Source organism: Sinohyriopsis cumingii, chromosome 1, assembly GCF_028554795.1.
Source record: "Sinohyriopsis cumingii isolate HCF-2022 chromosome 1, ASM2855479v2, whole genome shotgun sequence".
Classification (NCBI taxonomy): domain Eukaryota; kingdom Metazoa; phylum Mollusca; class Bivalvia; order Unionida; family Unionidae; genus Sinohyriopsis; species Sinohyriopsis cumingii.
In genome coordinates, this window is record NC_142961.1 from 164,400,736 (window position 1) to 164,425,274 (window position 24,539).

At 37.3% G+C, this 24,539-nt stretch overlaps 1 protein-coding gene across 1 annotated transcript in view; it reads right to left on the reverse strand.

The window, feature by feature from the left end:
• LOC149808299 (DDB1- and CUL4-associated factor 15-like) overlaps positions 1 to 24,539 on the reverse strand; it is an 84,508-nt gene that overhangs the window by 41,566 nt on the left and 18,403 nt on the right. The window contains exons 5-6 of the mRNA XM_089975761.1: positions 17,650 to 17,747; positions 11,256 to 12,425 (exon numbers count right to left, since the gene is read on the reverse strand). Of these exons, the coding sequence (XP_089831887.1) occupies positions 11,256 to 12,425; positions 17,650 to 17,747 (1,268 nt within the window). The remainder of the gene's footprint in view (positions 1 to 11,255; positions 12,426 to 17,649; positions 17,748 to 24,539) is intronic.

The following is a 24,539-nucleotide window of genomic DNA, read 5'->3' on the forward strand; positions in this document are numbered from 1 at the left end:
TCAAACATAACAAGGATAGACAAATCTTTACAGTTGACAATTCAATAGCAGACCTATGTAGTATTTTTGGAAAATGACAGCATGCAAACCATCTTCCAAACTTTGTATCCTGTCAGTTTTACCTATATTAGTATAATCTGAAGTTAAGAATTCCTATGATAACTGCACAATAAGTATGCATGTATCAAGATCATAATCAAACTCATCCAAAACCTCGATGATATAAACCTATTTACCAGTTTTATTAAAATAAGATGAGAACTACAGTCTCTAGAATTGACAAGCTTAATCAGTCTGATGCACATCCCCATCATTATGTAAGCAAATCTAACTCACCATAGAACCTTTAGAAGACTGTAATGTTACGATCCTATTTACAAAATCTAAGCAAAATCTGATAAAAATTTGGACTGCTGAGTCTAACAAGCTCAGCCAATCAGATACAAGACTACCTCCTAAATATGTGTAGATCTTGCTAATGATTAAGGTCATCCAACATCTTTGTGACACAAGGTTTATTCAACATGTAGGAACAAAAATAGAGTTCCTAGAATGTTGACATGCTATGCCAACCAAATGCCAAATCATATATTTAATTAATAAGTGTGGATCTCAGTTCTATTCACACACATTAAAATATAGAGTAGAAAGCCAACTCAGATATATTCATACACATCAAAATATAATCTCCAGGGTAGAAAGCCAACTCAGATATATTCATACACATCAAAATATAGTCTCCAGAGTAGAAAGCCAACCAGATATATTCATACACATAAAAATATAGTCTCCAGTGTAAAAAGACAACCTGTTACATTCATACACATCAAAACATTATCTCCAGAGTAGAAAGGCAACTCAGATATATTCATACACATAAAAATATAGTCTCCAGAGTAGAAAGCCAACTCAGATATATTCATACACATCAAAATATAGTCTCCAGAGTAGAAAGCCAACCAGATATATTCATACACATAAAAATATAGTCTCCAAAGTAGAACGCCAACCAGATTAAGGTCACCACATTAATATGCAAATATTTTGCTCAAAATAAAAACTCACCAGAGTCTGATGATATTAGACAATTAGTCAAGTTTGACCAAAATCAATTAAAAAAAATATCATGTATCAAGTGTTAAGTCTCTAAGCCAGTTAAGACCAAAGATCACCTCATTAATATGCTTAAATCTTGCTCATAAGTGTGTGTGTGTGTGTGTGCATGATTTGGATTTTTAAAGTAGCTTTTAAAAATTCAGTCGTTTCACTATGACATCTGCAGTGTGGCAGCTTATAGTGATGTCTAGCACTGGGGAATCATGATGCAGACATGTAGCATGATGTCCCACCCAGTCACATTATTCTGACACCAGGCCAACCAGTCCTAGCACTAACCTCTTAATGCTGAGTGCCAAGCAAGGCAGCTGTTAGTACCATTTTTGTAAGTCTTTGATATGACTCAGTTACAGAGAACTGAACATAAGCTTATACATAGTCTTTGGTATTACGACTCGACAGGGTTTGAACCTGTAACCTCCAGCATTCGAGGCTGATGCTCTAACCACTAGGCCACATAAGAAGTTCTTGCTCATAAAACTTTATTCAACATCTTGATAAAATATAAACTATTAACCACACATAAATGGTCTCAAGAGTGGTTACAAGCTCAGCAACTCAGATGCATGATGACCTAATTAATACGCATTAATCTCACCCATTATTAACATGACTTGTATCTTGAGAAAGCTCTAAATCAGACCTTATATGTTGTTATGTATATTTAATTTGCATTGTACGTTATTTTTTTTTATTCATTATATGTTGTGGGTTATGTAAAAATGTATATTGTCTCTGCCCTTGTCCAAACTCATGTTCACTGTGTACCTGATCAAAATCATTGAATATTTTTATTCTGTAAACAATTAAATACATAGCTAATATTTTCTCTATGAGAATGGGTTTAATATTAGGATCATTATCAATAGAAGTACATGGATTTATCTTGGTCTGAGTCTAGGACATTGTATTTACCACATTCTATATTACAATTTTAATAACAGATTTTATCTTGTGCAACATTTGGAACCTTCTAAGTGAAATTTTCCATTAGGTAATATATTTTCTTAAAGAAAATAATGCTAATTGTGACCTAGGTCAAATATAGGGCTTTATAATCTTGTTTACTGGGAAAATTATTCACTTGTGCTGTAAGATTCTGAAGCCAAATCATTGTTGTGTTCAGTGTTTGATCTGGGCTGAAATTATTTAATTCAAATTATTCTTCTCTGGAAATACAAAATGCTCAGCTAAAATATTCTTGGAAAGAGACATTAACTTGGAAATATAGTGAACTCAAACAAGTAAACCTAGGATTATATCACTCTGATTCAACAAAAGACTGTTGGCACATCATCACAATTCAGGTCACTGGTACATCAGCAGATTAGAGGCTACGGGCCACTATAGGCACATCAATGCCTTCAGCACTGGAAATTATTTGAAATACCACTAAAGTATTCAGAACTTTATTCATCAGGACTTGTCTTAGAAATCTAGGATTATTGGGGATTTAATTCACAATACCTTAAGTTATTTTTACATTTTCACTGTATTCTCATGCAATAAATTATTTGCTGAATTTTACAAAACTTGTTGGGGCCCCAAGTGGCCGAGTGGTCTAAAGCGCTCTCCGTTACAGATCACTGCCATCTCACCTCTGTCTGTGTGGGTTCAAGTCTAGGATTCGGCCAATGTGGGTATGTGAGAAAGCTTGCCAGTAGCTTCTCATGGGTCGGTGGTTCTTTCCGGGGTTTTCCTGGGTTCTTCCTCCACCATTAATACTGGCCGCCATGCATAGCCTATCATGTGCTGAGAAATGGCGTTAAACCCCACAACAACAACGACAACAACAAAACTTGTTGGTTTTCACTCCTTCCTATTACTTACTTAAAAGACCATAGAATTTAAATAATATGGCCAAAAAAGTAGTAACAAGTTCAGCCTATAAAATATAAGATCACCTCATTAATATATCAAAACTATCTGATATCTTAATACTAAAAGCTTATATTCCAAGTTTGATCAAAACTGAGTCAGAAATATGTCCTCCAAGGTGACAACAAGCTCAGCCAATCCAATGCATTATCTCCAAGTTAATATACCTGGATCTCGCTTGTTATTCAAAAGTCATCTGATACCTTGATGATATAAACCCAGTCCAATCGCAATCATATGCCTCCAGAGCAGCAACAAGCATGTGTGGACACATAATACACAAATAAACAATTTGTGCATGACTCACAACAGACAAAACATTGTTACATATATTTAATTAGTTATGTGTATATGACTTTGTCTGTAATTGAGGGTAAGAGTTAGGACCAGCTTGACTAATGTCATTTTTGAAAAAAAAAGATGTTTACTTGAATTTGAATTCAAGAGCTAGCCTTGATTCTCACCTTAGAAGGTTCTGGAAACGAACTTATTGACAGTTTGGTGGAACTTTCCATTAAGATTCAGAAAATGCTATTGCAAGGTAAGTAGGGATGTATATAAAAGCAGGTTTTGTCAAGAAAGTCTTAATTTCTATTTCAATATCAGTCTGAAATCACATGTTCTGATGTAATTTGAGGGAAATCATTTATTTAAATTATCATGGGAATTACAAACTGCTCACTGACTTTTCAGAGTAAAACACTATTTTGAGATTATTGAAGACTCATTCAAAGACGTTCTGGATTACACCAGTGTGATACATTAACACATTAACCCCTAGCGACGACTTAACGGGGCAGGAGGTAGTAGCCTACTGCCGAGCTCTGAGGCGTCATGGTCATGCATGATACACTAAAGTGGGTGGTATTATAGAAAGGTAGACAGATGTAGCTCTACAATGATACCAAATAATCTGGAATATCTCGTTGCACTACAGATAAAAAAAAACCATTCTTTGGACCCGACTTTTTTCTACCCAAAATTTGCCAGTGGTCGGAATCTGATTTTGTGTCCGGATTTTAGAATTTTTGGTCTCAGATCTAAGGCAAACTGGTATGAACTGCAAACAGACAGATGAGTCTTTGCAAAAAGTAGGATAAGATGGGCATTTGGAATAAAGACTGGTCTCCATACAAAAATAATTGCTCCGTTTAGCAAAAAAAAAACCAAAAAAAAAAATCTCCAACTTTTACCCTTCTGCTCATGCGCGAGTCAAATAGCCAATGAAAAACGATGTTTCTAACACAACTAGGCAGTATGTTATTGAAAGATGACTGGGGATTTGGTGTTTTCGAGTCTATTCAGAAATAGCTTTTAAATTGTGTTTCCTACTCGATTTTCAGGCGAAAATGACAAAAAGCTCCAGGGGTTAATGTGTTAAAACTATTCAGAGGTCTCACTAGGATTTTCAAACTAGGAGTCCAGGACTCCTAATTAGGTAACAATAGGAGTTCCACAAGCAAAGGTTGCAGTCTCCACCTAAAAGTATGTTGAAATGGCTAAATGTCTATTAAAATGTTATGAATACACCGACAAATCTTTGTCAGTTTTATTTATTTGTAATTATTGATTATTCTTTAAAAAATTATGTATCAAAATTAATATAATGTACAAATATCATATTCTTTAACTACACTATATTTCACTTTCGTCTATGTCGCATTTCACAAAATTTTCTGATGCTTGGCTTTAGATCGTATTCCCATTATTCCTCCATACTAGGTCCCTCTTCTCTGACTCACATCAACTGTGTTAAAGTCTCATGTTTTAATCTGGACCTTCCCTTCATCTTGACTTTGTTCTGCACACTGAAGCCTCTCTCGCATGCCATGGATGTCGCTGGTGACACCAACACAATTGCAGCTAGGGGACTGCAAAGTCTGGAAATACATCTCTAGACTCTTGAAGTAGAGTTGTACAGGCTTCTTTCAGTGTGTAGTTCAATGATTTTATGACTACCAAGCAAGTAGGTGGTCTCTAGATGTCTCATGCCTAAAAAAATGTGGAACTTTGCAGATTAGAAGAACCAGCTGTTGCATTTGAGTTTAAGTTTCCACATTCTTTACACCACTGGCATATAACTCTTGCTTGTCCATCAGAATGAATTTTGTCAATCCAAGGAAATTTTTATTCTAAACTTTAAGTCACGCATCATACACTTTGTTACACTTGGCTACTGTCCCATATGAACTATCAGTTCTAGTAACTTTAGCACAGTTCTTAATATCATTAAAATCTTCATCAGTTTTCCACTGAACCCCAAATTATTTAGCCAAATTTGCAAATGGTATTTTGTCCAAGTCTCAACGTGTCTTGATTTCATGGTTGCATGTAATATTTATACAGCAACGATCAGAAATGAACACAATAACAGGGATCATATTGGACTTCACCAATGTCGCAAGTTGCGAATTTTTTTCCCTTATTAGCAACAAATATACCATCTGGCAATATTTTTGGCCACAACATTTTTGGCTGATAAAAACTATATACTGTCTTGGGTTTGGAGTGGAGAAAGTCATAGGCACCATGACAGGAAGCTGCAAACATGGATATAAAAATGCACTGGAATCTATTGTTACATAAACAGATCCTTGTTTCATACTGACAAACCACCCTAACAGTGCAATGTTATATCATAATCCACTAATGCTGATATCTGGCCTTGCTAGTGTATGCTGTAATAATGAAAATAGCTGACTAACTACAATCTAGCACCTCTGAAAGCCAGAATGGGAAATGACTACAGTTGACCAGATAACACCAATTTTTTTTTTAAACGAACCAGAAAAAATAGGTTTACTTCACTTTAAAGAAAAATGATTGCATTTGAAGCACCGATATATACTAAGCAAATAAAAAAATCTGTCAGTGTCTCAATATTCTACAATTGTTCCCCGCAGCAACAGCAAATGGGTATTTGTTTGGTCCTTCAATAACACATGCACCTTCATCAAAGCAGGGCAACGACCTTTGATCAAAGAAAGTCAGCAAAAAACCTAAATAAAGCATTGTTTCATTTTTCATAGTGATTAGAACATATTTATTGTGCCATGAAAGTTTCCTGTTTGCAACAAAAAAGTGCGCAAGGAGAACTCCTCTGTGGGTGATTTTCTGAGTCCCAGATCAAATATTTGCATCCAAATATGCATAATTAAGTGTTTTTGAGATCTCTGCTATTTGTACATCAGCACATCCAAGACTGGAATTCATTCAGAACATTCTATACTTTTGGACTTGTAATAGAACATTTTGGATTATTTGGGTTTTAATTCACAATACAAGTTCCTCTTAAATTACTGTTTGTTAAATTTTACAAAACCAGTTGGCTTTATTTCTTTCTGTTACCAGTGTATCCCCTGGGGTGCAAGATTGGGGGGCAAAATTCCCCTTGGTGTCAAAAATGGGTGGGGGGGTCAGACTGAGTAAAACCCAAACTTTGATATCAAAACTGGGGGTGAAAAAAAAATCTGGGGGTCTCTGAAGCACAAATGAGGGTAAAGGGAAACTGTGTTACATAATGTAAGACCAAGAGTTGTAAAACATGATGCATGATAGATGAAGGACCATATCATAAGCTCACCATGTCTTAAAGTCAGGTGAACTAAAATTACTTTTCGAGTCTGAACAACAGATTATGATACTACTACAATAAAAAGAAATTCAATTCCAAAAAGGTGAGCATAAAAATCTAATACAGTCAGCTACATGTGTCTAATTATGCCTACCAATTTTAATTTGCTTCAGTCAAGCAATATCTATGTAACTGTGAAAACAAGGACTTCAATCTAGCAGTATCTGTGTAACTCTGCTAACAAGGCCTTCAATCAAGCAGTATCAATGTAACTGTGCTAACAAGGTTTTCAATCAAGCAGTATCTGTGTAACTCTGCTAACAAGGCCTTCAATCAAGCAGTATCAATGTAACTGTGCTAACAAGGCCTTCAATCAAGCAGTATCAATGTAACTGCTAACAAGGCCTTCAATCAAGCAGTATCAATGTAACTGTGCTAACAAGGGTTTTCCATCAAGCAGTATCTGTGCAACTCTGGTAACACGGGCTTCAGTCAAGCAATATCTAACTGTGCTAACAAGAGCTTTAATCAAGCAGTATCAATGTATATGTACTAACAAGGACTTCAATCAAGCAGTGTCAATGTACCTGTGCTAACAAGGGTTTTCCATCAAGCAGTATCTGTGCAACTGTGATAACAAGGTCTTCAATCAAGCTGCATCTGTGCAACTGTGATAACACGGGGTTCAGTCAAGCAATATCTAACTGTGCTAACAAGGGTTTTCCATCAAGCAGTATTTGTGTAACTGTGATAACATGAGCTTCAATCAAGCAGTATCTGTGTAACTGTGCTAAAAAAAGGCTTCAATCAAGCAGTATCTGTGTAACTGTGATAACAAGGTCTTCAATCAAGCAGTATCTGTGTAACTGTGCTAAAAAAAGGCTTCAATCAAGCAGTATCTGTGTAACTGTGATAACAAGGTCTTCAGCCAAGCAGTATCTATGTAACTGGTGGTGCAAGGGATGCTCATGGAGGGGTAGCACCTCTGATGGGGGTAGCAGTCATAATCCCTTGGGGATAGCTAGTCCACCTTTGGTCCCCACTTGGTGCTCAGCTCTCACCTGTGGCTCCAAGAAGCTGTGGCATGCGCAGTGGGCCACACCATGGGCAACGGCTTCAATAGGCCGGTTAAACCAGGCTGAGGGTAACGGACGGGTCTTAAACCCTCGGTGAGTTAGGAATTGTCACTCACTGCATGTGAAGACTGGACCCGATGGACTGCAAAGGAACTACCAGCTGGTCAATGGGCGATGTGGAGTGCTAAGAGCATGGCAAGACATAGACATGTAGGATGCCTTGGTCATCCCCTGCATCCGGACTTCATTCCAGCCGTCTTGACTACGTCTTGCCACTGGACAAAATGGGATGAGAGAGTGAGGCTGACGCAGCGCACTTTAATCCAACTCATGCACAAGTCATTTATGTCATCACCTGTGCCCAAGTCCTGCTGCGATGGGCAAGCTGCAACATGGCAGGTGTAGATGCACTGGCAGCCATAGTGGCAGACCTGCATGTAGGCAGCTCAGGCCATTAAGTTCGTCTTCCACTGACCTGAAACTGAAATGATGTTGGCAGCCATCTGAGCGACTAAGCAGACCTCTTCAGGATAGCACTGCTTACCTCCGTAGCCTGAGAAAGGGGCTAGAAAACGTGCCCTAAAAAAAGCCTGCTTCAAATACCCCAACCAGCTTACAGCGGCTGGATGGAATCCCATTCTTGCAGTCAAAACACAAAGAAAACCCAAAAGGTTCCACTCGCTCTTGGTGCTTGGAACATATGCACTCTATTGGAACATGTAGAGGCTGACAGACCAGAGAGAACTACCCTGATTGCAAGAGAACTTGCTTGCTACAAGATAGAGATAGCAGCCCTGACTGAAACTCACTTGGGCAACGATGGCCAGTTGACTTAAGTTGGAGCTGGCTATACCTTTTTCTGGAGTGGACATGGCACTGATGAATGTCATGAGTCTGGAGCTGGTTTCGCTGTTAAGTCGAGTCTGGTGAATAAGCTCTCCATCCTACCAAGGGAATTAATGACCGGCTAATAACGCTGAAGCTACCCTTACATGGAAAAAAGCAAGCCACAGTCATTAGTGCTTATGCATCAACCATGACCAACTTGGAGGAAGCCAAAGTCAAATTCTACCAGGATCTGGAAACTCTGATTGCTTCAGTAACAAAATGATCAGACAAGCTGATCATTTTTGGTGATTTTAACGCCGGAGTTGGTGTGGACCATATCTCATGGGAGGGAGTTATTGGTAGACATGGTATTGGCAACTGCAACAGCAATGGACATCTGCTCTTGAGGATGTACACATCATATGATCTCCTGATCACAAACACTGTCTTCTGTCTGCATAACCGTAATAAAACAACTTGGATGCACCCATGGTCTAAGCATTGGCATCTGATCGACTACATCTTAGTCCATCGGAATAACAGGCAGGATGTCTGTGTGACCAAGGCCATGTGTGATGCTGACTGCTGGATGGACCAAAATCTACTGATTTCCAAGATGAATCTTAGAATTCAACCTCCCAGACGTCCACAGGGAATTAAAGTCCTAAAACGATTCAACGTCTCCAGGCTGAAAGTCTGAAACACTCAGCAAGCTCTGTCTGAAGCTCTGACAAGCCAGCTGGAAACCATAGATTCTGATATCAATGACGAAGTGAAATTCTGAGCGGCCTTCAAACATTTGGTGTATTCTACCATATCTGAAACCCTTGGCGTCACTCTGAAAAGCACCAAGACTGGTTTGATGAGAACTGTGAAGAAATACAGTCCCTGCTAAAGGAGAAGCATCATCTCCATCGTGTATACAACACTGACCCTAAGTCCACTACAAAGAAAGATGCCTTCAGCACAGTCCGCGAAGCCATGCAGAAGAAACTGCGTGAGATGCAGGACACATGGCTAAGTGCTAAGGAACTTCCTAATGTAAGGTTCTTACCATATCTGAATTCAATCCAGGAAACCCTTCCAAAGTTGCTGAATGGAAACAAAACTAAAAGGGCAAAGTTCTAAGTTTAAAAATAGGCCATTAATCTGTAAACTTTTTGACAAAATGGTGAATGTGTTTGTGATCTGTAGTTTAAAAAAAAAATTCAGTCATATCACTACGATGTCTGCAATGTGGCAGTTTATAGTGATGTATAACACTGGGGCATCATGCCGCAGACATGTAGCATGATGTCTCACTTAGTCACATCATCCTGACACCAGGCCAACTAGTCCTAACACTAACCTCTTAATGATGAGCACCTAGCTAGGCAGAAAATGGAGAAAATAGATCTTGACCTAGATTTTGGTGGAAAGATTCATACCAAATTTGGTTTCAATCCATTAAAGCCTTTAAAAGTTGCAACACAGAAACAAAATGATAGACAAAACTTTTTATGAAAATAGTAAAAATGGAACTTGACATGGGTCTTCTTAATATTAAGCCCCATTCCAAATTTTTGTTTTAATGTATGAATTCTTTTAAAGTTATTGAGAAGAACTGAAATTTGTGACAAGACATGCCTTTTGACATTCTGGAATGTGATGAGACATGACAAGAAGGATGAAAACACTAGGGAAACACTAACACTCTAGATATCTGGCAGAGGCATAATAAGTTTGATTCCAAAACATGCAAAAAATCAGAAAAAGCAAAAATCACTTAAATGGTAAAAAAATAATGTAATTTTTCCTCTGAAGTGCAGAGAAACATGCCTAATAAATTTCAAATAATTCAGTCACTGTTTTCTGTTGTGCATAAATGTACTTACAACTAGCCCAGGTCAGACAATGGATGGACATATGGACAAGTGTACATCCAGATGCATATGCTGCACTTGCTCCATAAAAATGCAGCATTAAAATATTTTTCATTGCCCGAGATGATGCTCAATTTTGTAATCACCTTAGGGTTATAGGTTTCTACTCTATATATGCTAGGCATTATGTCACACACATGATGACATGGACAAGGAATCCATTACAGTGTTATGTTTCTACTCCATATATGTTAGGCATTATGTCACACACATGATGACATGGACAAGGAATCCATTACAGTGTTATGTTTCTACTCCATATATGTTAGGCATTATGTCACACACATGATGACATGGACAAGGAATCCATTACAGTGTTATGTTTCTACTCCATATATGTTAGGCATTATGTCACACACATGATGACATGGACAAGGAATCCATTACAGTGTTATGTTTCTACTCCATATATGTTAGGCATTATGTCACACACTTGATGACATGGTCAAGGAATCCATTGATGGTTTAGAGGTTACTACAATAAATATGCCAGGTATTATGTCACACACATGGTGACATAAACAAGGAATCCAATGATGGTTTAGAAGTTACTACAATAAATATGCCAGGTATTATGTCACACACATGGTGACATGGTGACATGAATGACTTGGTGAACCATTCATTCTCACCTATGAACTTGTGCTATGATGTACAGTATATTACTTTTAATAAACCTTCAAACCAAATTTAACTGTTGACGTAGACTACAATACCAATACAATACTAATACTGGAAAGTGATAACTTAGGTCTCAGCAATACAACACTCAATAAATCTACTTGTACTGTGCTCGTACCCAAAATGATTAATAGTCAATTTGACAAACTGTCATGTTTGTAGTAACATGACTGTACATACCTTCAGATCCCAATGGCGATTCTGATTCTGGTTCCCCCTCTTTAAAAAAATATCTCCGGCATGAGAAAGTAATTGTTTTTGGCTCGTTGGATACAAACATTGGACTTTCTACTACTGGACTATTTCCACAAGAAGAACCATTTTCACTATTACTTGGCGAGAAAAAAGACCTATGTGATGATGCCAGTGCACGTGGGTGAATGCACACATCAACCGTGAGACTTGGCCTTCCAATGTCAAAATTAAGAGCCTGACTACTGTGTAGTGGACTAAACTTGCCATTATTCTGCAACATCTTTTCACGAGAACCAATAGAAGCTTGAGCAATGATTATGTTTTGAGCATGTGAGACCAAGTCCTGGGTATTTCCAACCTGTCTTGACCTAAGTGAGTATCTACCAACTCCAGAAATGGAATACCGTAAATTTGAACTACTATCCTCACTGTCATCTGAATCAAAGTTATAAAGATCTTTAGCTACTGGATGGACATTTATTCCACTACATCCTGGATGCATTTTTCTAAGGCTGGATGAGGAATTTGGATTTGATGAGCTTCCAAAACCTAAACAATCAAACCAGTTATCATGAGGTAATGGATTTGTAGGGCTCTTCTGACTTGGGAATAAGACACATTTAGGACTCTTGGGACTTTTGATTTTCTCAAATTTCACTTCTGGTGGACTCTTCGGACTTTTACATTTGTCCAACCGGACTTCTGGTGAGTGAACAGATTCATTCTCCTTCTGATCTTCTGAATCTGAACACCGTGATAATGAGAGCTGGAGGGATTTTTCATTTACCTCTACTCTTGCATGAGTATTGAGATGAACTAATGAGTCTTGCACATTACATGTATTGTTAGACCCTGAAATAGCACCATTCTCTGACTTTTCCCTGTGCTTGTCATCTGTGGAGTTTTGTCGAGTCTCACGGAGACCTGCATCTGCCTTCTGTCCTTGTGAATCACACTTTTTCCTTGTGCTCAATTGTACACTGAGAGCTATGATGGAGTCTCCAGTGTTAATAATTATGGAGCCATCAAATTTTAGTTGAACACGAGGACAGAACACTGGGAATGGAGGTGTGAGCACATATTTTGTATGGACACAGAATCCATGTTTGAGACAAAGAGTCTTCTCACTGTTGGAATTCTCTGAAGTTTCTGGTCCTAAAAAAAGAAACAAAGAAAAAGAGATCAGCATTGTCAAGCTATGTCGTTGATGAAACCTATTCTTCCCATAAAAATTCTACACATTGCTACTTTTATGCTCTCCCGCTTAATAATCCATAACTCTTACCCTAAATTTACCCAAAAGGAACACAAAATTTGCACAAAATGCTATGACTCTTACTCCAACACTATGACTCTCTTACTCCAACACTGTGTGATAGCTAATCCTAACCTGGAAGCAAGTCACTATGACCTATTTCTGCCAGCAGTTAGTATTCCTCAAGATGAAAATGTTATTTAACTGCTACATGAACAAGCTAATGAAAAAGTGAAGTGACTTAAAGCAAAAATGTAAATTTGAAGTCTATGCCTAAAATAATACAAGTCTTCTCTACTTGTGTCTTATCAGTTCTCCATAGTAACCAGTTCTCATCATCATTCAAAAAAAGCACAGTGTTTGATATTTAAATTATTTCTGTGTTGTCTCAGCCAGTAGTGGCTATCAAACATTTTTTCTGAAGTATAACAATAAACATCAAGTTATAAATGCATTGATTCAAAAACCAAACCTGAATGGCAAATTAATTCAATCTTGTTTACAATGCTTTGCAATAGTTTCTTATAGATACAGCATACCTGCCAGAACATATGTCCAATAGAAAACATGATTTGTTACTCCTAACCACCACCCAGACACTTTAGAAAATCACAATTTGTATTCATCTTACAAAAAAAATAATAGACCTTTCTTGAAAACCACATTACATATCTGCAAACCTGAATCAACTCAGGGAAGTTTATACAGTTACTGTCATGACTGAAAAGATGACCTTAATCAGAAGACAATAGATATGTTGATGACATGTTTTGAATCTTCTGTAAAGGAACCCATCAGGCTACTTTGCATTGGAAGAGTGCACAAAATGGTACAACCCAATTAATTTACAATTAGGAACTGATCAATTCAATGAGGGTGGGGGTGCATTTGGGATTTTCTTTCAAATCAGATAATTTTTGTTTCTTTTACCTAATTAATTCTTTTCAATTAATATAATGGATCTTAGAAACTGTTTCCCACAAATCTGAAGAAGAAAAAAATTCAAGCGATATGGGGATGGAATATTTCTCTGAAATTGCATTTTACTCCATGTCTTGTTTCAGTAGTTGGAATAGCATAGAAGTATGATAAATTTTGTTTTAAAGCAAAATTCAAAATGTGTAAGGGAAGGATGAACCTGGACGATGGAGTTTGACTTTATGAAGCACTGCAGCAAGAGAAGTATTTTGGAGCGTACATCATTTCAACACAGCAATGCCACCCAGTCTGTGTGGTTATGATTATGTGAGCGTATGTATATATATGTATGACTGTATGGTGGTGATATCTGACAATGCTAAGAGACCAACCAATTAAGGTGAGGGGGTGCTGGGATTTTCTATATAAAAAAATTCCAAATATCCAAATAGCTTGAAAAAATATACTCTTCTCTGATTTGTAAAAGGAAACAGAAAAAATATTAGATCCATTATATTAGCTGAAAAAGAAAAACGGCAATCTGGTTCGAAAAGAAATCCCGATTTCAAGTCATTAACTACAGACTTATATGAGAAGATAATATATTCTCACTTTTACACTGTCACTATTTGGGGTCTCGTACACTAATCTCCCTCCCCCTCACCTTCAAGATATCAGAACACACTTTTTGAGTCTCAAACACCCCCAACACCATCAGCGAGGTTGGCAGGTATGATAAAAGGCTAACCTGATATTAGTGTTGAGGTACTGAAAATATACTGAATTATGATTCTGTGAAATAATGTTTATTACTGATGACAAATGGCTGGACAAAAGTAAGCTTTGCAGTAAACAGGGTGTACTAACTGGGCATAATATGAGAGGTGCCTAGTGAGAATAATACTGTGCAATGAAAAAGTATCAAGAATCTTTTACAAAGAGTTTTCACAAGATTCTGTTAATTAAGGTCATGTGATCAATTGTATTTCCAGAGAGCATCAAGATATTTGCAGACAGCTGTCAAATAGGTATCTTTAGATAATGCCAGAGTTGTGAATAATTTCATAATTTTCAGTCACTTAGTCACACTGTTGTGTGGTTATCTTGTTAGACTTATTAGTTGGGAAGAATCAAAGCATTCTCAGCCACTTTGTGGCACTGTTGTGTTTCTATTTTATTAGAATCAACAATGAGTTGTGAGAAATCTAACTATTTTCAGCCAATCAGTGGCATTGTTGAGCAGTTATCGTATTAGACTGAAAAATTAATTCGGAAGAATCTAATAATTTTCACCCACTTATTAGCACAGATGTGTGGTTATCTTATTAAACTGAACAATGAGCCGGGAAAAATATAACCATTTTCAGACACTTAGTGGTGCTGTTTTGTAGTACTCTTATTAGACTGAACAATGAGCAGGGTAAAATATAACCATTTTCAGACACTTAGTGGTGCTGCTTTGTAGTACTCTTATTAGACTGAACAATGAACCGGGTAAAATATAACCATTTTCAGACACTTAGTGGTGCTGTTTTGTAGTACTCTTATTAGACTGAACAATGAGCAGGGTAAAATATAACCATTTTCAGACACTTAGTGGTGCTGCTTTGTAGTACTCTTATTAGACTGAACAATGAACCGGGTAAAATATAACCATTTTCAGACACTTAGTGGTGCTGTTTTGTAGTACTCTTATTAGACTGAACAATGAGTCAGGAAGAATTTAGTTGTTTTCAACCACTTAGTGGCACTGCTGTTTGGCTATTAGACAATGAGTTGAATGAGTACTGAAAAGCAGTGCTGTATGTTTTAAACATCCTTATTTATCACACTATTATTGGAGTCATGAAGTGATCTCCATAAAAAGCAAACGAGCACTGTGCAGTTGGATGCATAAAATGATAACACAATTTAAGGTGCACTATGCAGTGATATGCATAAAATGATAAAACATGACTATACCATGTTGTAAGGGGACAATGTATGTGCAATCTTACCCTTCCATAATGGCCACTTCTCATTAACCTCCCACATATATCCATAATGGCTTCCTCTCATTGATCTCTTATAACAAGCTATAATGGTCACTTCTCATCAACCCCCTGCATCTAGCCATAATGGTTACCCGTCATTGACCTCCCGTATCTAGTCATAATGGTTACCTGTCATAAACCTTCTATATCTAGCTATAATGGTTACCTCTCATCAACCCTACATATCTAGCTATAATGGTTACCTGTCATCAACCTCCAATGTTTAGCCATAATGGTGACCTCTCATCAACCTCCCATATCTAGCCAGTATCTGATTGTCCTTGCTTATACCTTCAACATGCATGTTAAACTCCCCAAAGCAACATCTCCTTTCACAGCAGCCACAAGTTATTTCACCCCTTTGAGTAAATGAGAGCTTGCAGTGCAATACATATGCAAAACACAATTAGCTTTGAGTAACTGAGGGGTTGCAGTGCACTACATATGTAAAACATAATTAGCTTTGAGTAAAGGAGAGGCTGCAGTGCACTACATACGCAAAACATAATTAGCTTTGAGTAACAGAGAGGTTGCAGTGCACTACATATGTAAATCATAATTAGCATTGAGTAACTGATAGGCTGCAGTGCATTACATATGTAAAACATAATTAGCTTTGAGTAACTGAGAGGTTGCAGTGCACTATATATGCAAAATATAATTAGCCTTGAGTAACGGAGAGGCTGCAGTGCACTACATATGTAAAACATAATTAGCCTTGAGTAATGGAGAGGTTGCAGTGCACTACATATGTAAAACATAATTAACTTTGAGTAACTGAGAGGCTGCAGTGCACTACATATGTAAAACATAATTAGCTTTGAGTATCTGAGAGGTTGCAGTGCATTACATATTTAAAACATAATTAACTTTGAGTAACCGAGAGGTTGCAGTGCACTATATATGCAAAATATAATTAGCTTTGAGTAAAGGAGAGACTGCAGTGCACTATGTAAGCAAAATATAATTAGCTTTGAGTAACAGAGAGGTTGCAGTTACTACATATGTAAAACATAATTAGCCTTGAGTAATGGAGAGGCTGCAGTGCACTACATATGTAAAACATAATTAGCTTTGAGTAACTGAGAGGCTGCAGTGCACTACATATGTAAAACATAATTAACTTTTAGTAACTGAGAGGTTGCAGTGCACAACATATGTAAAACATAATCAGCTTTGAGTAACTGAGAGGCTGCAGTGCACTACATATGTAAAACATAATTGGCTTTGAGTAACTGAGGGGTTGCAGTGCATTACATATGTAAAACATAATTAGCTTTAAGTAACTGAGAGTTGCAGTGCACTACATATGTAAAACATAATTAGCTTTGAGTAACTGAGGGGTTGCAGTGCATTACATATGTAAAACATAATTAGCTTTAAGTAACTGAGAGGTTGCAGTGCACTACATACGTAAAACATAATTAGCTTTGAGTAACTGAGAGGTTGCAGTGCACTACATATGTAAAACATAATTAGCTTTGAGTAACGGAGAGGCTACAGTGCATTACATATGCAAAATATAATTAGCTTTAAATAAATAAATCATATAAAATGTAACACATGCTGCAGAAATGTTAAATGCTATTTATGAATATATGAAAAACATAAAAGCTCACAAAAATGTGAAACGTGTTTAACCTATGCCAATTTTAACATTAAATAGATGTTGTCATGTTTATAAACCTAAGTCATATTTAATTATGCACATGAAAAATAATTACAAAGGGCTATTTTCCAGAGTATACATTTCTGATTCTAACTATAGCCAGCAAACTTCACAATGAATGGATTAAGAATGTCCCTCCAATTTACTGTACTGTGCTGGACAGTTAATAACATTTACCATGGACTTTCCACATTCTTTTCTATAAAAAAAGCAACATCATTGCTCACTGTCCATTCATCAAACTGTTACTATATTAAACTAACAATATCAATCACTTCTGTGCTAAATGTTCACCCACATTTCTTAAGTTTAACATTCATTATCAAAAATTTTGCCTTTCTGTTGATTCTATTTAAACAGTAAAAGGCTTGGTTTTCTGTGATTTGGGACTGTAGTCATTGTTCCTATTAATAAGTTCTTTCAGCAATTGGAGGACTGTCTGTGTTCATGTGGGTCTAGCTGAATGTCTTATAAGGCTTAATGGCAATAGAAGCTAATACTGACCAGAATTTAGCTCCTTGCATGCAGCACATGGAGAAAGTGAAGGCACTGCTGTGATTGTGAGGTATGACTGCCTACTTTCTTGGTCCCTGCTATATACACTGGAAGATAAAATCAAACATTTGAAAATCTATGAAAAACAAGATTTGTGAAGAAAAAAAAACATTTAAAAATACTATTTAAGGGTACAACTAGTAAAATTATGGGTATTGTTTTACGTGAAACATTGCCAGCTTTTACCAAACAATAAAAGACAGGTTCTTCCTCCATCAAATATACTGGCTGTCATGTACAGGCCATCAAGTGCTGAAAAATGGTGTTAAAGACACGTAACAACCACCCCTTCACACACACACAAACCTATCAATTGTGAAAGAAACTGAAAAATACTTGCTACTGCAAGTCAATGCTTTCCAACTCAAACTCCTTGTGACCATTGTCTGTTCCAGGACATGATTTTCTAATTATTATTGCAACAGGATATGTTACAGTATATTATGTTTCGACAAGAATACCTGAATACATTACTGTCAGGATATAACTCTGCCACCTGTCTAATCCAACCTTACTAGAAAGATGAAAAATGTAATTTTTCCTACATATATCCCATACAAAGGGAATAAACTCTGGCAGATTACCTCGCCTGCAACAGATAGGTGGCCATCCATACACCAGATGTTATTTAAAGCCTAAGGAATACATCAACAAAAATGCTCACATTTGCAAGAGATATGGTCAGAGCTGTAATTCCTAACATAAAAGATTAAACTGCTCCATAACATGTTGGCAGCACAACAAATGAATGTCAAGATTCACTCACCTTGAATAATTCTGAATACATTTTTAAAATTTTTTTTTACCCAAATGGGAAAGCTAATGTTTACATAAATTATGTTCCTCCAAGAATTCTTACCCAATAACATTACATTAGGAATATTGGCCTGCTGCCTCGCGAATCCAGCCCTACTTAAGACGAAAAATGTGATTGGTTAAGTATTTTCAGAGAAACTTAATTTATTGAAAGATAGCCTTTCTCCTTCAAATATCTTCCCCAATCACATTACGTTAGGAGAATAAGTAATAGGAGGGGATGCTGAGCATCAGACCTCTATCTCAGGTATCCTTCTTGGGGATAAGTGGTAATTTCCCATATGAAGGATAACCCATTTTCCTAATAGCACAAGCAAAACAGCCTGTGATTCCTTGATCTAAGACTCTCATCTGGTTGAGAAGATGAAGTTCTTCTCACCTACAAAATTTTTCCTTGGTGAATCCACCAAAGCTAACAGGCTGTGTTGATTGATATAATTGGGTCTGTTGGCCATCTGTGCTGCTGCCACTGGCCCTACAAGCTCCAACATTTGTCTCTGCAGCGCTAAAGCTCAGCAGCAAAAACTTGAGAAGATAGACTCTGCATGCCATCCAGCAGTTTCTAAATATCTCAGATTGAGATGCTGCATTCAAAAGCGAGGCTCACAAAAATGGCTCTAATCCTGTGAGCTGTAATCCTCATGAAGTAACTTCAATCTTGAGAGACGTCAGAGTACGCCAAGCATATAACCCATTTCAGTCAGAAGCAAGGGCTTGAGGGGTGATGTATTGTTTTCCTGCCTTGACCGAAAGGAAGATATGTTGTGCATGCCATGTCTGTTTCAAGTAGTGCTTAAGGGCAGACTGGACCCCTTTGGAGACAAAAAAGGGATATTGGTCAAAGAGATCAATATTGTCTAAAAGATCCAACAGGTCTCTATCCTGTCCAAACACATTGCCAAGATGCTGAAATATGTCCAATATCATGGAGTGGTAGCCTTTGGTAGTGACTGAAGTCCAACTGTTTGTCTTCCAAGAACAGAGCCAGAGAAGTTGGCCAATTGAGCGATAGAGGCATACAGATGGATAATAGTTTGATACTCTCAGGATTCTCTCCACAAATGAAGGTCAGAGCTGTCTAATTTGCAAGGCTGTCCTGGTAAGAGCAGACCATGTAGAAGAGGGCGTTCAATTCAGGTTGGCCAGAATCTTCCTGGATGAATTATCATTAGGAAAAGTAGATCAGTTATACAGGGCTTGTCCCTGAAAAGAGGGGCATACAGAATCATCTTGCAATTCGGACTCATAACTATAGCACTTTAGGAGGACTGGCAGAGGCCCACAACCCCTCTCAAATGGCTGACAGTACATCCCTTGACCAAAGCTGTTATATCCTGAACTGGGGAGATGAAGGTGGGTAGCTTTTGCCACCTCGTCGCCAAAAGGTCAATCACTGGATGCCCTTGAAGTGCATAAATCCAAATGACAACCAATCGATAGATGGTCCATTGCATGTGAAGGACAATGACTGATTCTCAACCAGGCTATTGATACAGCCAGAAGGTGATTTGTATGTTGATATGGAGGTTGTTGCACCCCAGTAGAAAATTCCAAGTCAGAACAAACTGGATGAGTGGTTTGGTACCTCTCTGTTTGAGGAGATAGATCCCCACCTTATCGGACTGAAAGAGGACTGTTATCCAGAGCTGCCAACCCTCCAGACTCGCAATTAATGAAAAGTGGGATAAAAATTAGTGAATTTTAAACACAGTGAAAAATTATACCATGACACTAGCTCCATCCAATTTGATGGTCAGTACTGCCTTAAATGAAAATCCCAAAATAAAAATAAAACATTATTTACACTGATTACAAGTACAAATTTATCTGCAATCAAATTTATTGATATACTCAAATTTCACGCTATTTGCCATGATATGATGATGTGGCAGATTTGAACTTCCTTAACTGTGCTATGGTAAATTTGTTTTAAAAATTGTTCAGGGTTTTTGCATGATGTTTAATCTTGGTGAATAAAATTGTTGCAAGTTTTCATCATCTATAGAGGCACTAAAGTTTGTCTTATTTTTCCTTACATGAGGAAATACCCTTTCACTTTCACTGTTGCTGATCTCAACTGTGAAATGCAGGTTATGTTCAACAAGAAAACTCACAAACAATGCTTTTCAGCATCAGTAGCTTGCAGGACTTGAGTAGGTGGCTTAAAGTTCTCCAGAGCGGAAATCTTCTGAGTATTCTTCTTTTTTCCAATATCTATGTGCATTTCGCAAGCTGTGAGCTTTTTCACAACGTTCTGCCACATGCCCATGGGGTCTCATATCGTTGCTTACAATTTATCTGTCATACATGTACTATATAATATTATTTTATAATACAGGTATGACAGGTAAATTGTAAGCAACAATATGAGTCTCTGTGCACATTCTCAATTCTAAAATTCACAGCATACAAGTGTACAAAAAGTATAATGTACATCGATATTTGCAGGCTGAATGCAAGGTCAATTTTTGGTATACTCCAATCTATATTTCACTTTTTGTGGAATACATATTACAGATGCTGCTTAACAGAAAAATAAACAAAACAGGAGTTATGGTAGACTTCCATGCTCTAAAGCTGCACATAGAATGTTTAATTGATATTTTGTTGAAACTTCACTAAAATCACTGTCATGACTAACAGATCAGTGAAATGTCTTATCAGAAACATATGGCTCTGTTTTAAACTTATGCTGACTGCTTAGTTAATAATTAAACCATAATTCTATCAAAACATCATGAAATATGAATAAACTAAGCATAATTATTAAGCAGCACTACAGAATTTCACTATTAAAAGCTTCTTAATGGACAGGGTAAGCGAATAGTCAAATGTACACTAACTCATCATGACCTCATGTAAGGGCAATGATAGGGTGGTTGGACAGTGGTCCTACAAGACAAAGTCCCAACAAGTAACAAATTTCTCAAAATATTGGCCAAAATTGTAAAGTAAAGCAAGTAACCTGCAGAAGATCAATAGATCTATACCAAAAATGCAAAAAGAACGTTGGACGGGTCAAAAGGAACACAAAAAAGGGTTGGATTGTCACAGGCTATTGCATTGCGTGTGTCTTAGCACACAGCAAAGCTAAAAACTGGCAACACCTGGTGGTTTCAAAGGGAGGTAATAGGCAAGAGTTACTGCACTTTGTCTATCTAAAAATAGACAGGATAAGACATTTTTTATCTTTAGTAGGGCTGGATTCACAAGGTAGCAGACTAATATTCAAATGTACTGTGATTGGGGAATGTATTCAAAGGAGAAAAATGTGCTAGGGTTGGCAACAAAAAACAAGGGCAGTCATGAAACATATTTTGGGGGTGGGGGCCTTATTACCAACAGGCTGATCATAAGAAACTTTACAAGAGTCTGACAAACTACCGTGTATACTTACGGTACCAAAAAAAACACTGTTCAATTAAAAAGCTCAGATAATCAATTAGAGTCCTGGATTATATGGAAAATCTGTTCATTAGATGACTATTTCATACTTAACATGTTTTGGCTGGGTTAAACAAAATTATTCAGACCATTCTTTTCAAATAGGAGCAGCCACAATTGTGCTAGCTCATGAGCAACTGTGGTTACTGTTGGCATAGAAGATATCTGATTCAAACTTTGAGGACACTGGTCATCTTCATACTCAGTGTGCAACATCTGAGTGTGCACTAACAGGATACGGTCTGAAAAAGGATATTTGAGTATAGAAGTTTATTTCTGACACAATTCATTGCAGACTCTGCAAAGAAACTTTTGAATCAACAACTTGATTATCTGCACATCTGAATTGAGAACTTGAACATCTGCACATCTGACTTGACAACCTGAACACATGCACATTTTGAACTGACAACTACATGACCAGAATCCCTCTTATTATCATTGCAATCAGCTTTCAAAAATCCAATCAAATTCGATGCTATGCAGGTAGTACCACATCATCAATTTCACTTTCAAAGATACAACATGTTTTGAGTCTCATCATTTTCTGTGTTTGTACTTGCCTGCTGCCACCCACGACATGACAAATCTGTTCTGTACATTGTGGGCCATATAATGTACATCCATACACCAGATGTTATGTACTTTGATTAAGTCTGTATTAATATGTCTTCATGGGTCTGCCATGGGTTAGGTCTTGTTCCCCAATTGGACACTCATATTCTGTACCATTATCTTATCCCAAGACCTTTGGGATCAACCCAGACAATACAGGTCTTGGAGACTAGAATCAGTCCAGGCCACAATATGAATCTGTACCAAAGTCCATTGATATTTAAATTAGTTTAGTTAGGATACGTGTAACTTGACATCAGTATACATTATTCATGCTGAGATCAGTCTAGCATAATTCTACCCAAGGCCAGCATGAGGCAGAACAGCGCCCTGGGTGAAACAGACATTTGGCACCCACAACCCCACCTCACCCCACCCCCGATCATTAAAACATTTGCATATGAGAGTGCTCAAAATAAACTGATGAATATTATTACCAAAAAAAGGATTTTCATATGAAGAAAAAATAAACATTTCATTTTAGCTCCCTTGTCTGATTTTTGTGCTGCTTCTCTTCTCAGACTTGGCACCCTTCTGAAAAAATCTCCCTGTGCTGGCATGCTGCTTGCACACAGCTTGCAATGGCCCTGATTTTACATCATCTGGGATCGATCCTGAATACACTCTTATGCTAAGATCAGCCTAGTACAGATCCAACTTAATCTGGGATCAATCCAGAACAAACTCTTACAGGGTTCATACTGAACTCTGAATGATAAATTAAAAGACTTTTCCCAAACTTTCAAAGACCACAAGCATAGATTTCCAAGACCTATTTTCGCTAACATTTTGTGTACAGGTTATATGAGAAACAACGAATGCAAAATACTACAATACTGATTATTGATGAAATTAAAACTATTTCCTAAAATTGCTTTATTATGATGTGGAAGATAGGTTAACATTCACTGTTATTTCAGAAATATATAACTTATGCATCAGATTTAATAAAAAATAAATTGCTCTCTTAACAGACATCAGCACTGCTTTAAATGCATTATTATAGTTGCTGTTTTTTCCTCTTCAATCATTCTGGAAAGCGAAGCCACCACTGTCATCTTTTCCTCTGCTCTTCTTCTAAGAGCATTCGACTCTGTGACAAGCACAATGAGTCTTTTAACTCTGCTTCTTCTGCCTTCTGAACAGAGGAAGCATGTAGGCTAGCAATGTCAGCTTCAAGACAACTTTCTGGCTTTAAGTTCATCCACTTCATCCAAGGCTAACTCCCGTTTCTTTCCTTTTTGGTTTTTCTTCTCATCCTTCTCCTCTGCTTTCTTCTTATCCAGATAGGCATGGTACTTATGTCTTGCAGAGGAGGCATATGTCATCATTTCAATGCTAATGACGATTTCCAAACGTCCACATGCTTTTCTCATTGTGTCAATGATTAGCCTTTGAGCTCTGAGGCTTTCTCTGCTGAGGTTCTCAACAAATACCTGTTTGTTGACAGAAAATCCCCTCTATACTGTTGCCTACCCATGTGAAAACACCACCATTTTCTGGAGAACATTCCAAAGTTCAACATATTCCTTTCTTTTGGAAAGGATGGAATAATACACTTCATCACAGCTGTCATCTGTTCTAGTCAATAGTGCTGACTTTTTTTGATGAAGGGTGTAGCCGGCTTGCTTTGATGAAGAGTGCATGTCTTATTAAAGTCGCCGCCAAGGGCAACTTTGGATGGCCAAACAAATGCTCGTTTGTTATTGAGGTGGCAATGAAACTGAATGGGTCATTAAAAGAAAGAAACCAAGAAAACTTGACTATAGCCTGACTATACATCCCTGTTTGTTTGTACCCCCCTACCGATTTCAATAATGAAAATGTTTAATGTGATAAAAAGTACACAGAACTAAGTCAACTGAATTTGGGCTACTTTATTTCCATTGACAACATAATGACGTAGTTCATCCTATTCGGTAACTGCCAGACAATCCAGTAAATTACCATAACGCTGAGAGTTT